We start from the raw sequence: 12238 nt of genomic DNA on the forward strand, positions 1-12238 counted from the left end.
TGAAGCAAAGAGAAGGTCGAGAGGCTGGTTGGGAAAAAGGCAAAATGGTCAAGTAGCTGCAAAAGTCTGGTATGGGGATGGTCCTGGGCATCTGCATCTTAAGGTGTGACCAGTTCATGATGCCAGTGAGGGGAAGGTGGCCTTGGGGGGAAGGCACGGGGCACTGAGCACAGGGTTTCGCTGTAGAGGCAGCTGAGGTTGAGGTGAGATGATTGTCAGTGACTCTGCTGAGCCCTGCAGCGGGGATGGTACCGACTACTCCACCACCTCATCACCCAGCACAGGGCTGAGGAACCACTACCACTGACAGAGGAGCATCTTCTGAGCTGCTCCTGACTCTACCACAAGCCTGGGAAGCCTCAGGCACCACGTGAAGCACCACAGCATCATGCATAGATCTGTTCCTCCCTCCCTGCAGTACAGGGGTGGCTTAGTGTTCCAGGTCATCCTGGCCACAAGGCCATGAGGCAAATTGGACCAGGGGAGCTGCTGAGCTTTGGATGCCTTCCCTCCAGAGGAGGAATGCTGTGGGTGTTTGCAGAGAGGGCAGCCGCAGCATTTTTGAGGGGGAAGCTGCATCCTGATGTTCTCCCTCCAAGCCTGTCTCTGCCAGTGACCATGGCCATCTTGGAGAAACCAAGTAGGAGCAATTGCTTGAAACATCCCTCAAAACAGATTTTGGACTGGTTTAAAGCTCCCTCCAGGGGGCTTTAAATGCTGTTTAAACATTGTTAAGAATCTTCCCTAAATGAACCAAACCCAACTGCCTATGGAGGGAAGAACAGAGCTGCCAGGACATCAAAACACTGTTACGGACCTTCCCATTTCCCTGGGGCTGCTCTGGAAACATTTTCTACCTTGAGACCACTGATGGACCTCAGCTGCTCCTGCTGCCACCGAACTTGAGATTTGAAGCAATTTCACGTGCCAACGATGCCCATCGTGCTGCAATTAAATTGCCAGCCCCTCCTTTCCCTTCTGGAAGCAGGTGGTCTTTAATCAGCTTTTGCGTCACTCAGCTTTCCCAGCGCCTCCTCTGAGGGTAATGAGGAAATTGCTGCCTGTCCCAGTGATGTCCTCACCATCCCTCCTCCTCCTCCTCCTCCCAGGGATGGGTGGGGGTCATCCAGGGCAAACCCAGGAGGCCTGGGCAGGTTAAAGGCAATGGAGAGGTTGAGTGTGCATCCACATGCAGCTGGATGGGGCTGAGCTGTGCTGTGCTCCAGCTGGGTGGACACGAGCCAGAGCAGATGCTGTGTTGTGTCATTAATGTTCCTGAGATCATCAGGCCATGCTCAGCAAGGCCACGGCCCGGCAAGCATGGTCCCAAGGACCCGGGGTTTGCTTCTGGCTGGCTCTCCATCTGGCCTGAGCTGGACTGCACCTGCCTTCTACTTGAGAAGGACATTTCCCACTTCAGCAACAGGAGCTCCAAAGCTCCCCAGGGCACCTGCAGCAATGTCAGACAGAATCCAGCACTCTTCCACTCCCACAAAAGAGGTTACTCACCTAACCAGCTAAAACCAGCTTCCTGTGTCCTCCTGACCCTCAGCCTTCCTCCCTACAACCTCACCCTCAGACAGCCATTGTATCATAGAATTTTAGAATGGATTGGGTTGGACGGGACCTTAAATCTCACCTTGTTCCAACCCTCTGCCGTGGGCAGGGACACCTTCCACTATCCCAGGGTGCTCAGGGTCCCATCCAACCTGGCCTTGAACACTTCCAGGGATGGGGCAGCCACAGCTTCTCTGGGCACCCTGTGCCAGGGCCTCCCCACACTCCAGGGAAGACTTTCTTCCTAATATCCAACCTAAACCTCCCCTCTCCTCCAGTTTGAAGCTGATTCCCCTTGTCCTATCACTCCCCGCCGTCTCCAAGGATGCTGAGAGTGGCAGATGCTCACACTAAGCACACAACCCCTCTCCTCCAGGCACAGGCATGCCGTGAGTTGCCGGCTCATCGCTCTGAGCAGGGCGTCAGTGGCAGGGAGTGAGGCAGAAACTTATTAGCGGTGCTATTTCCTGGGATCCTGGCGCGGCGCGCACTATTAGTTCTGACTCGGCGACTCCCTCTACAAAAGCGTATTGTCCCCTAATGGGAAATCTACAAGGCGAGTTTGACTTCTTTATTAAAAACCAACAACCAAAGGATGAAAAAAAATTACCTCCCTCCACACTCGCTCTGGTTCTGCCTTCTCACAGCTCTTGTTCCTCAAGTGCTGTCACAAAACACTTCCCCCTCATTTTCTTCCTAGTCTTTGGCTTTTATTTCTTTTCTTTTGCAGCTGAGAGAAATTCCCTTTGGTTGAGAGTGGGAAAAGTGACAGCTGCTTAAACCCTGCCAGCATACAGACCCAACACGGGGAGATGACCCACTGAAGAGTGGTCTTGAAAAAGAGGTATTTATGCTGTCAAAAGCACAGTGTGGAAAGGATGTATTTAACCACCACTAACTCCCTGGGCATTACCCTGTTCCCCCTCTCTTGAGCACAGTGAGGGATCTGAAGGAGAGACATGCTCATGGGACTTCATTCCCATCCTAGAGTATCGTTGGCTTTATCTCCTTCACCTTCCCAGACTGACACTGCCATCAGCCCAGCATAGATCCCACAGCTGCGAGACTGACATGTTATCAACCAAACTGTCTCCATCACTGATACCTCCCTCCAGACTTCCTCAAACCACAATGTGCCTCAAAGTGACATGCCGATCTGATCTTCCTGAGGAATGCTGTGATGCTTTGTGTCTCCCAGAAGGAACCCCTCCTCCAGAGGGATTTCCACACCAGTCCTGCTCTGCTCCTCGCCCCGTGGTTAGCTGTGGCATGACACATGCATGACACATATACGAGACATGTGCAATCCACACATCCACATCCATGGGGTGGGATAGTCTTGCTGGGCTATTGAAGAATTAATAGCACTGCTATGGAGCAATTCCAGGGAAACACAAGAGAAATGTCAGGCACTGACTGTACTTACAAACACCTCGACGGTGACGGGGACGGTGCTGTTGAGCGGTGGGTTGCCGGCATCCTTGGCCATCACTGTCAGGTAGATGACCCCGTTGGCTACTTGCTCATAGTCCAGGGGGTGGTTCACGCTGATCACTGGAAGGATGCACAGTGGGGGGGTCAGGGGAGCACTCATGCACTGAGCAGGATGCGGGCATGCTCAGGGGCAGCCCTGTGGTGCCAGGATCAGCACTTACCTCCGTACCCTTCCGACACCATGATGTCGAAGTAGTCACGGAAGGCAGACGCCTGTACGATGCTGTAGGAGATCTGGTTGTTTGGAGGGGAGTCCTCATCAGATGCCTAGGGTGTGAGCAGAGGGAATACATGGGCATGGGAGCTGTGCCAGGGAAAGAGCTGAGGGGATGGGAGCTGCAGGAGACTGGAAAAGTGATGGAGGGAGGTGTGCCCATCAGGGGCCCCGAGGGGGTCTGTACACCAGCCTGCTCTCACCTGCTTCTCTCGTGCAAGAAGGAAACTGATATGACCTGCTTTGGAAGATATTTGTTAAACCCATCAGAGGCACTGATCATTTTAAATGGACAGAGGGAGGTTTAGATTGGATACTAGGTAGAAATTCTCCCCTGTGAGGGTGGTGAGGCCCTGGCACAGGGTGCCCAAAGAAGCTGTGGCTGCCCCATCCCTGGAAGTGTCCAAGGCCAGGTTGGATGGGGATTGGAGATACCTGATCTTGTGGAAGGTGTTCCTGGCCATGGCAAGGGGTTGGAACTGGCTGAGCTCTAACGTCCCTTGCAACCCAAACCATTCTGTGATTCTATCCCACTCCTGTCTCCCTGCTGCACACCCCAAGCCGAGGAGTCACTCCAGTCCCTCACCCGGAGCCGGACCACCTGGGTGACAGAAGGCTCATTCTCCCGCAGGGCCCCCAGATAGGCCTCCTTCTGGAAGGTGGGGACATTGTCATTGATGTCAAGGATGTTGATCCTGACACGCCCTGTTGTCTCCTCCCCGCCGCCGTCCCGGGCAATGACGGTCAGGGTGTAGCGCTGTGTGGTCTCGAAGTCCAGCCGAGCTGTTAGGAGGATCACACCCGTGTCCTTGTCCAGGGAGAAACTGAGGGGACAGCAAAGGAAGGGCAAAAAGCCTTGGTGACCACACAGTGGAGATGGAGAGGCAGCAGCCTGACAGCGTGAAGTTCATGATGCTTTTCTGAGGGATATTAGGTCCCAGAACACTTTGAAGAGCTCTGCACAGCTGAGCAGTGAGAAACCCTCAGTGCTGCTCCACAGGCAGAGAAAATGGGTGCAGAGGCCCCCAGATCTGTTCTTCTGGGCAGCCCAGGTATATTCCCCAACTTTCCACGACAGGTGTGGCTCCAGGGCTGGCAACTCATTTACTGGTCTCAAGCAACGCTGGCACCTGCAGGTCCCAACTCAGCAAAACAATTAAACATGCTGAGCATCAGGCACGTGCTGAACACACCCCTCTGGGAGACAGCATAGACAGGGGTTCATAGGGCATCTCACAGATAGGACATAACCAGTGCATTTAAGTGCCCTGTGACTGCCTAGTGAGGTTAGAAGAGGATTTTGGAGGATCAAACTCCTGCCAGTCAGTCACACTTACCGGTCAGGGTCATCACTGAAGAAATAACTGACTTTCCCATATGAGCCCACATCATTGTCAGTTGCCTGGAAAATATAAAAGCTAATTAATAAATGAAGGTATTTATGGAAATGTTGCATTGAACACACGACTGCAGACCTTGTGTGCTGCCATTTATCCCCCAAGAGCCGCAGGGCTGGGGCTGTTTGCGCTCCCCTGCTCATCGCTGACTCCCAGCCTGCTCTAGCTAACAGCCCTCCACCAACATTCCTCAGCATTGCTCCCAAAACCTTTGGCACTGGGAAACATTACACCTACTCATTTTCCTGACACATTAAGCTAACCTGGGAAGCACACCTGAAATAAAGTCTCCATGGATAATTCTTGAGGGCCACCCATCCTGTCCCCATGAAGGCAGAAAGCTGGGACTCCACAGCCACAGCTTGTATCCTTCCCTGTGCATTCTAGAGCTGAGCTGGTTTTGCATGGCTTGGTTTTTGGTAGCGGGGGGGGGGGGGGCCACAGAGGTGGCTTCTGTGGGAAGCTGCTGGAAGCTTCCACCATGTCCAGCAGAGCCAATGCTCTCATCCAGAGATGGCTCTGAAGATGGACACGCTGCTGGCCAAAGCTGGGCCAATTAGAGAGGTTGGTAACGCTTTGGTGATAACAGATTTAAGACTTGACTTCTCTCTCTTCTCTCATTTCTGAGAAGAAAACCTCGGGTGATGAACTGACCAAACCCCCACCCCCTGTTCCCCTGTGCTGTCAGTGGGAAGGAGGGAGGAGTTGGGGGAAAAGGTGTTTTTATGGGCTTTACTTCTCATTATCGTCCTCTGATTTTGTATTCACTTGGTACTTCTAAGTTGAGCCTGTTTTGCCCTAGGAGTGTTTTCTCCCAGTCTTTATCTCACTAATCCTTCATTAAGTTTTTTTTTCCCCTTCTCTGCCCAGCTGTAGCAGGGGAGGGTAGGTGAGCAGGTGTCGTGGGTGCCTGGTGTTCAGCCAGTGTCAAACCATGACAAGAGTAGAGAAATAAAAACCTACTGCATTTCAGAATGGCCCCCCAGGCTAAAATACAGATCTGGAAAAGCAAGGAAAGTGATTTCAATCTTGCTTTCCACAAGGACAACCCTTCTGGGGGTGCAGTCTGCTGCATTCCCATGGATGGAGTGGCTCAGGATGCTGTGGGATGCACCTACTCCACCGGCAGCTGCCAGAGCTGCAGCAGGCTGGTCATAGCTAAATGACCAGCACCTTCTGGGGAAGGTGTTCACAACTCATTGTGTCAGCTCTGGATGAGCAAGGCAAGATTTATTTGTGTTTTAAAGTCTTTGCTCTAATGAATATATGAAATATGCAACAGTGGCGGCAGGAAAAAGGAGCAGAAAATTTTATTTTTAGGTGAGGAAAGTGGAATGCAATACCCAAAATATCCTTTTTCTCCCCCAGTATATTTTCTAAATTGAGTCCTGTCTGGATTAGTTAGAGACCAACAGGTCTGTGAAGAAGCAGGGTCAAAGACACATTTTATGTCCAGATACTGGCAAAAGGCTGTATTTTAGGAGTGGCATGGAACACAGCCTGTTCCTGAAACCTTCCTGATTTATTGATGGCCTTGATTACCCTTGACAGTGGAGTAGGAGCTTGAGCACAGCTTTGCCCCCATGTGCTGCTCACCTGCCACACCACGGGGTGACAGAGAGCAAAAGGCATGAAAAACACATAGGATTATTTAAGTTTTTCTCCCCAAACATTTTCCCAGCCTGAGCAGTGAACTCCTGCTGCTTGACGCCAGCCGAAGGGTGCTCTGGTGGATCCAGCCTTCCAGACCTACTGATTTTGCTGATTTTCCTCTCCACTGCTATGATGTGATTTCCTTTCCGTGGGCATTGGAATTGCATTCAGTAAAATGGAATAAACCTGTGGAAATCTGCCTGGAGAGATGCCCAGAGACCGAGCAGCACCCACTCCTGGGGGACAAGTCCCTCTGGGGTATGTCTTCCCCCTCAGAGGACATCCATGGAGGTGTTCCGCCCCAGGCAGAGCCTGGCAACTTTTCCGTATGGAAACACCTGGAGAGAAGGGGGGGTCAACCCACCATCTGCCCACCCCAGCCAATTCATACTGGGTTTAATCCCCCATCCTAACACCTGCCACCAGCTCCTTTTTTGGGTCCTCTCTTCCCAAAATCCTTGAGCGCTTTGAGCACCCTCAGCACTGCCAGCCCTCAACCTCCAGCCAGGATGTCTCCTATCCCTTATTTCTGTGCCCACAACTGCTGTGAATCCCTCGGTCCCATTAATTCCGAAGTGGCTGGTGCGAGAACAGAGCCCAGAAAAGCATTTTCCATGCACCTGGATGGGCTGGTGATGAGATAATGATTTACAGGGGGTCTGACAGTACCAGAAAGCACGGGCAAAATGAATTCACTTCATTTGGCCCCATACAATTGCACTCCTAAGTGCTTATTGCAGTGACAGACAACACTGGGAAAGTGTAATTTTCTTCTGACGAGAAAAAAAAAAAAAGATAGGGAAGGAGGAAGGTTAAAAGAAGGTTAGTGAGGAGGGAATGGGAGCCCTGGGGAGAGGGGAGCCAGGAGGGTGGCTGGACCACAAGCTGTGAAGACATGAAAAGTGCCAGTGAGGCAAAAAGCCCTTCTCCCAAGGAGCCAGGAGGATGACAGCCTGACTCTGCCCCATCCACCACCTCTCCAGCCGGGCTAATTAATGCCCCTGATTTATACCAGGGGAGGTGGAAGGTGAGGCCGGCTGGATGGCTTTCCTGGCAACTGAACATCATGGAGATAATGCTGGGCAATGGAGCAGGTTAGTTGAGCGTGACAGAGAACATGCAAAAAAAAGCCAAACCATGCACGCTCAGCATATTTAATTTGGGATCTTCGCCTGCTTCTGAATTACCAAGCTTTTTCCCCTCTAAGGGTAAAAAGGATGCTCAGCTGCTCAAGCCCCTGGGGAGGCGACACACACTCGCTTTGCAGAGCGACGCCACGGGCTCCCAGGGAGCACACGCCTGCAGAACACCCCAAGTCCCCCCGAGCTGTCAGCAATCCCTGGGTACCAGCTGTTTTCCTGTGGCTTTTCCCCACCACTGACTGGTTTTCCCTGCCAGCATGCAAGCATCCATTCCCACAGCCCGGGGAGGAAAGGCATCTGGCTGGAAGTTTCTTGGGGTTCCACCTGGAGAAGCAATCAAATGGCTTTTACGGCTCTCCTCTCCTGCCCAGAATATTAAAGCGGGATTTGCCCACTGGAGCCTGCAAAAGGGCAGGATGAAAACGCAGGTCCACATCTGTACTTTTATGAGCTGTCACCACCGCAGACCATTTCTAAAAAATCCCACATTTGTGCAGTTAAACTCTGGGAGAGTGGCAAGAAGAGGAAGCCTGGATAACCCAAAGGATTAATTTACTGAGCTGCAGCATGGTGTGGGCACCCAGCACATGAATCACACAAAAATACCCACAGCCCAGCTCTCCATCCATCTGCATCCCCCAAGCACAAATATTTGGGGTGTCTCCTTTTGTCCCACCAAGGGCCATCACATTCACCCTTCCCCACCCGCAGGCCGGCAGAGCCGGAGACAAAAGCAAGGAGCTGGAGAGCGGTTCTGCTCTCGTGGGCAAATCTGCAGGAAAGGGCATGTCGTCCAATTTGTTCGGGAAACAATAGCAATGTTTGACATGTCATCAGGATTGATGGAGCAGAAATTTACATGGGAGAATTCCGTTTTAAACAGCTCCATGGAGCTTCACCCGGTAATGGTTTAGACATTCATCATCCGCCAGACCCACTCAACGACTCCTTAAACTGCCGGAGATTAACTCTACTCACAGCAGCTTCAGGGAGCACGGCAGGAGGAGTCGGCAAGGGCTTAAAGAACCAAGAAGAGCCCTTCGAGGTGGCTCAGATCCCCCACGGAGCCCCTGGGATGGCAGTCCTCCCCCCAAAACTGTCAGACGGGGATGAACAGCTGGAAGTTGGTTGCAGGGGTGAGCAGAGTGCATTGGAATGATGATCAGGGCTGCCAGGTCCTGCCTGGCTGAATAGCCAAACCCTTCCCACCTTTCCCTCAGCACGGTGCTGCCGGAGCAGGTCCCAGCTCTGTTTGTTCTCCTTTGCCCTCTTTGTTTTCCCTCCCTCACATGCACAAAGCAGGAAATAAAAATTGATGGGGAACAAATTGCTTTGGCCAGGAGCTCTCTGCTTAAAAGAGTCGTGGCAGGAAAGCAATTACAGGACGTCAAAAAGCTGTCAGGGTACCAGAGTGACCGGGCAGAGCCTCGTCCCTGCCTGCTCCTCTGGCTTGCTCCAACAAGATGCCTAGGGCTTGGGAAAGCAAACAGAAGGAGGATTCCCATATGCTTCCTAGCTTTTTTCGGTTTTCTAGGAAAGTGAGGCAGATGCAGTTGCTGCTTGGGGCAGACTGGGCAGCCACGGGCTGCTCAGACTGGTACAAGAATTCCAAGGTGGGGAGCCATGCCCTGGCGTCCTACTGATTTTTGGAGCCACCAAAACCTGCATGTGTTAACTAGGCAGCCATCCAAACATCCCTTCCTCAAGGCAACCTTCAGGTCCCAGGGGAATAACAGCTAATTGCTGGGAGCCCTGGGATTGGGATCTGATTTGCGATCTGGGGGAGACAAATGTGAAGGACCAAAGGCTTCCATGAGATGCAATCACTGGGCCGCGAAAGTGGAATGCAAAACCAATGGAAAAACCTACTTAAAGTTATTATTGAATGACTTTAGTCGGAAAACAGCTCTATTGTCGGCATTGCCCGGCCCGGCCGCGTTCTTTCCCAGGCTTTTAAAGAGGCGGCCCGGTGGGAGGCGGCAATCAGGCGCGAGCAGAGCCGGTGGCTGGCCGGCCCTGGAGCCCAGCGGCTCTGGTGATTAGCTGGGAGAGAGGGGGGCGGGGAGCGGGGAGCGGGGGAATCCGCCGCTTGCCACCACTTCCCCAGCAGCTCCAAACCCTGCCCGGAGCCAAGGAGCTCAATCGGCGCTAATGACCCCAGAGGGCTGCACTGAACCTGGCTGGGGGGGAAAAAATAGTCAATCAACCCCCCTGGGAATGGCAGAGCTTTTCCCCACCTCTTCTGCCAGCCACCAGGGAAAACAAGAGCCTCCCTGATTGTGTTTTATAACAGCAGCCCCTGCAACACCAGCTCCACTCCAGCAAGGTTAACACTTGCCTGGGCAGCCATGATTTAGCAGGCAGTGATTTACAGTAGCCAGGCTGTTGGAATGACTGGAGACAGGGCTTTAAAACACCAGGTGACAGAAGATGGGCCCAAAAGTGAAATAAACAGGCTTTACCAGCGTGGGTTTTCACTGGTGACACCCAAGACCATTTAAATGCCCACCTCGGTGGGTTTTACTGGAGCTGGGTGCAAGTCCTCCACTAATGAACCACAGTGATTTCATATTCTCCTGTTGTCCCCCTAAACGGCAAGTGGCACATCTGAGCGATTAAATAACCCCACAACTGCCTGGCTTGACATCTCAATCACTTTGCTGTTGGGTCTCTAATGAATTTTACAGCCCAGCAAAATGGAAGAAATCATGGTCAAAGTCTGGTGGAAGAAATATAAATCCTCAATGATCTCTAAAGTGTTTGCAAGAGCTCTGGGAAGCCAGTCATGCCACCCACCATCTGCAACTCCACCTCATCCAGGAGAGAGGCCCAGCAGGCAGAGGGGGGATAAAAACAAAGGAGGAGGGATGAGCTGTACAAGTCCTTGCCAGGACATGGACATGAACATGTTGCATCCCAGCCTGGAGAAAGGGAATGGCAAAGCCCAGCTGATTTGCACATCTAATGGCTCCCGAATGCCCAGCTCAGGTAAATTACCCTCCCCTTCACACCCAAGGTCAGCCTGTCAGCAGCACCAGGGGCAGCTCAAGGTCATCTGTCCAGGGGTGACATCGTAACAGCGTCACTCAGCGAACAGCATCCACGGGGTGCTGATTCCCATGGGAGCCTTTTGCTCGAGGAAACACAGCCTTGGATGCTTTGGGAGAGATGTGGGGGCTGAGGGCAGCTTCAAAAACAGATTAAAATCCCAGGAGTGTTGGCTCTATTGGAACTTTGCAGGTGTAAAAGCATGAGGAGTCTGGGAGAGGATGTATCAAGGTGAAGACAGCGATGGCCCTAAAGAACTGTTGAGAAGGAAGTGTGAGGACAGGGTGTTCACATGGCAAAGAGCATCACCTTGGAAAAATTCTCCCTTGAACTCCCAGCCACATCCCAAATCGCCAGGCAAAGCCAGCAGCAAAGGAAAACCACCCAACCCTGTCTCCTGCTGGGAACACTGGGAGGCATGGGGGGGAATCCTGCTGCCTGGTTTGTGCTTTGCATGATGCAATTTGGACAGGAGCAGGTCTGCATTTGCTCCCTGATTTTCTTTCCCATCTCACGGGCTGAATTGTTGGGGTTTTCTTCTTTTTTTTTGGTTGGGCAGGGGGAAGGGGCCAGGCTGTGATTTTGTTTTGTTTTCCTGCCTCCTGCTCTCACTTTGCATTTTTCCTGACAGCTCCATCAGGACAGCAAGCGGCTGCACAAGCTGCAATAAGTGTCTCTCTCTCTCTCCACAGCGCTTGGGCTGTCATGATTCCCATTCCACCCCATTTCGGTCTCACGGATTGATATTTAGATTAAAGAGATAAACACAGCCAAAGAGCACTGGGCCCTGACAGAAAGATGAGGACTTCAGATCTGTCAATCATGCCTGGTAACTCCCTCCTCCCCTTCCCTTTATTTACAGAGCTAGCTTGATAAGAATATTTAATGGGAACAAGGAGTGCAAGCATATTTTTATACTTGTAAAAACCCAAGGAGCATGCAGGAAGAAGCCAAGCCATTCATGTTTAACTTTCCAGGCAATTTGGAATCGTCTGCTTTGATTATTTAACTCTTTACTGTTTCATGTGTTTGCAGTTTTCCTCTCCTCTTGCAGATAAAGGACTCAATTTTCTTTTAAGCGGTAGGGAAATTGGAAGAGATTTTGTTCTGCTTAAGCACAGCTGGAGACAGAACACTGGGGAGGGGGGGATTGAGACCAACAAGATCAATTAAGATGCTGACAGGGAGGGAGAGCTGTGTGGGCCACGGGTGGGAAGAAGGGCTGGAAGGAGGTACGAAATCCAGGCTTGAAGGACATCAGAAATGTCCAACTGAGAGTTCTCCAGCCTCCATGAGCTGCTGCTGAGCCATGCTTTCATATTCCCACCAGTGCCCTCTGAATGCCCTCCTGCTTTCTTAGATCCTCTCCCCATGTGTGAGCCTCTGCAACACCCAGGTTGCCCCAGACATTTGGCTGGTAGTCCCCAGTTACCACCACCCTGTCCATTCCTCCTCTGCAGCAAGGACTTTCCCAGACATCTTCCATTCACTTAAAGCAGATGGAAAGGATGGGGCTGGCCTGGGAGTCCTCCCAATGTTTCCCCATCCCGTACTTCCCCAATGCATGCAAGAAGGTAGAGGAGGTGCAAGTTACTCCTAAAGTAGGTGGGGTGGGTAACTCCCTGCAGAGCAGGACATAAACTCAACCCCCTGAGCAAAATATAGAGGGTCAGTCAGCTGAACAAGGCTGAGAAGTCCTGTGCTGTCCTCAAGGTAGCATCAGGGAAAGCTGT

At 52.0% G+C, this 12238-nt stretch overlaps 2 protein-coding genes across 14 annotated transcripts in view; one reads left to right on the forward strand and one right to left on the reverse strand.

Annotated features, from left to right (window-relative positions):
• Positions 1-12238, reverse strand: part of CDH23 (cadherin related 23) — a 181927-nt gene that overhangs the window by 56781 nt on the left and 112908 nt on the right. For 11 of the 12 annotated variants that reach the window (XM_019286531.3, XM_019286532.3, XM_019286530.3 and 8 more), the window contains 4 exons: positions 4603-4667; positions 3852-4089; positions 3213-3318; positions 2984-3111 (listed from right to left, as the gene is read on the reverse strand). In XM_019286531.3, coding sequence (XP_019142076.3) covers positions 2984-3111; positions 3213-3318; positions 3852-4089; positions 4603-4667 — 537 coding nt within the window. Of the gene's footprint in view, positions 1-2983; positions 3112-3212; positions 3319-3851; positions 4090-4602; positions 4668-12238 lie in introns of those variants that run through there. The other variant, XM_019286535.2, reaches the window with a different exon arrangement.
• The window catches only part of C6H10orf105 (chromosome 6 C10orf105 homolog), a 42898-nt gene that overhangs the window by 14685 nt on the left and 15975 nt on the right, over positions 1-12238 (forward strand). The window contains exons 2-3 of one of the 2 annotated variants that reach the window (XR_002045705.2): positions 2288-2401; positions 11198-11334. The gene's annotated coding sequence lies outside the window, so the exon portion shown is untranslated. The remainder of the gene's footprint in view (positions 1-2287; positions 2402-11197; positions 11335-12238) is intronic. The other variant, XR_002045706.2, reaches the window with a different exon arrangement.

The sequence above is a fragment of the Corvus cornix genome, chromosome 6 (genome assembly GCF_000738735.6).
Source record: "Corvus cornix cornix isolate S_Up_H32 chromosome 6, ASM73873v5, whole genome shotgun sequence".
In the NCBI taxonomy this organism is placed as follows: Eukaryota; Metazoa; Chordata; class Aves; order Passeriformes; family Corvidae; genus Corvus; species Corvus cornix.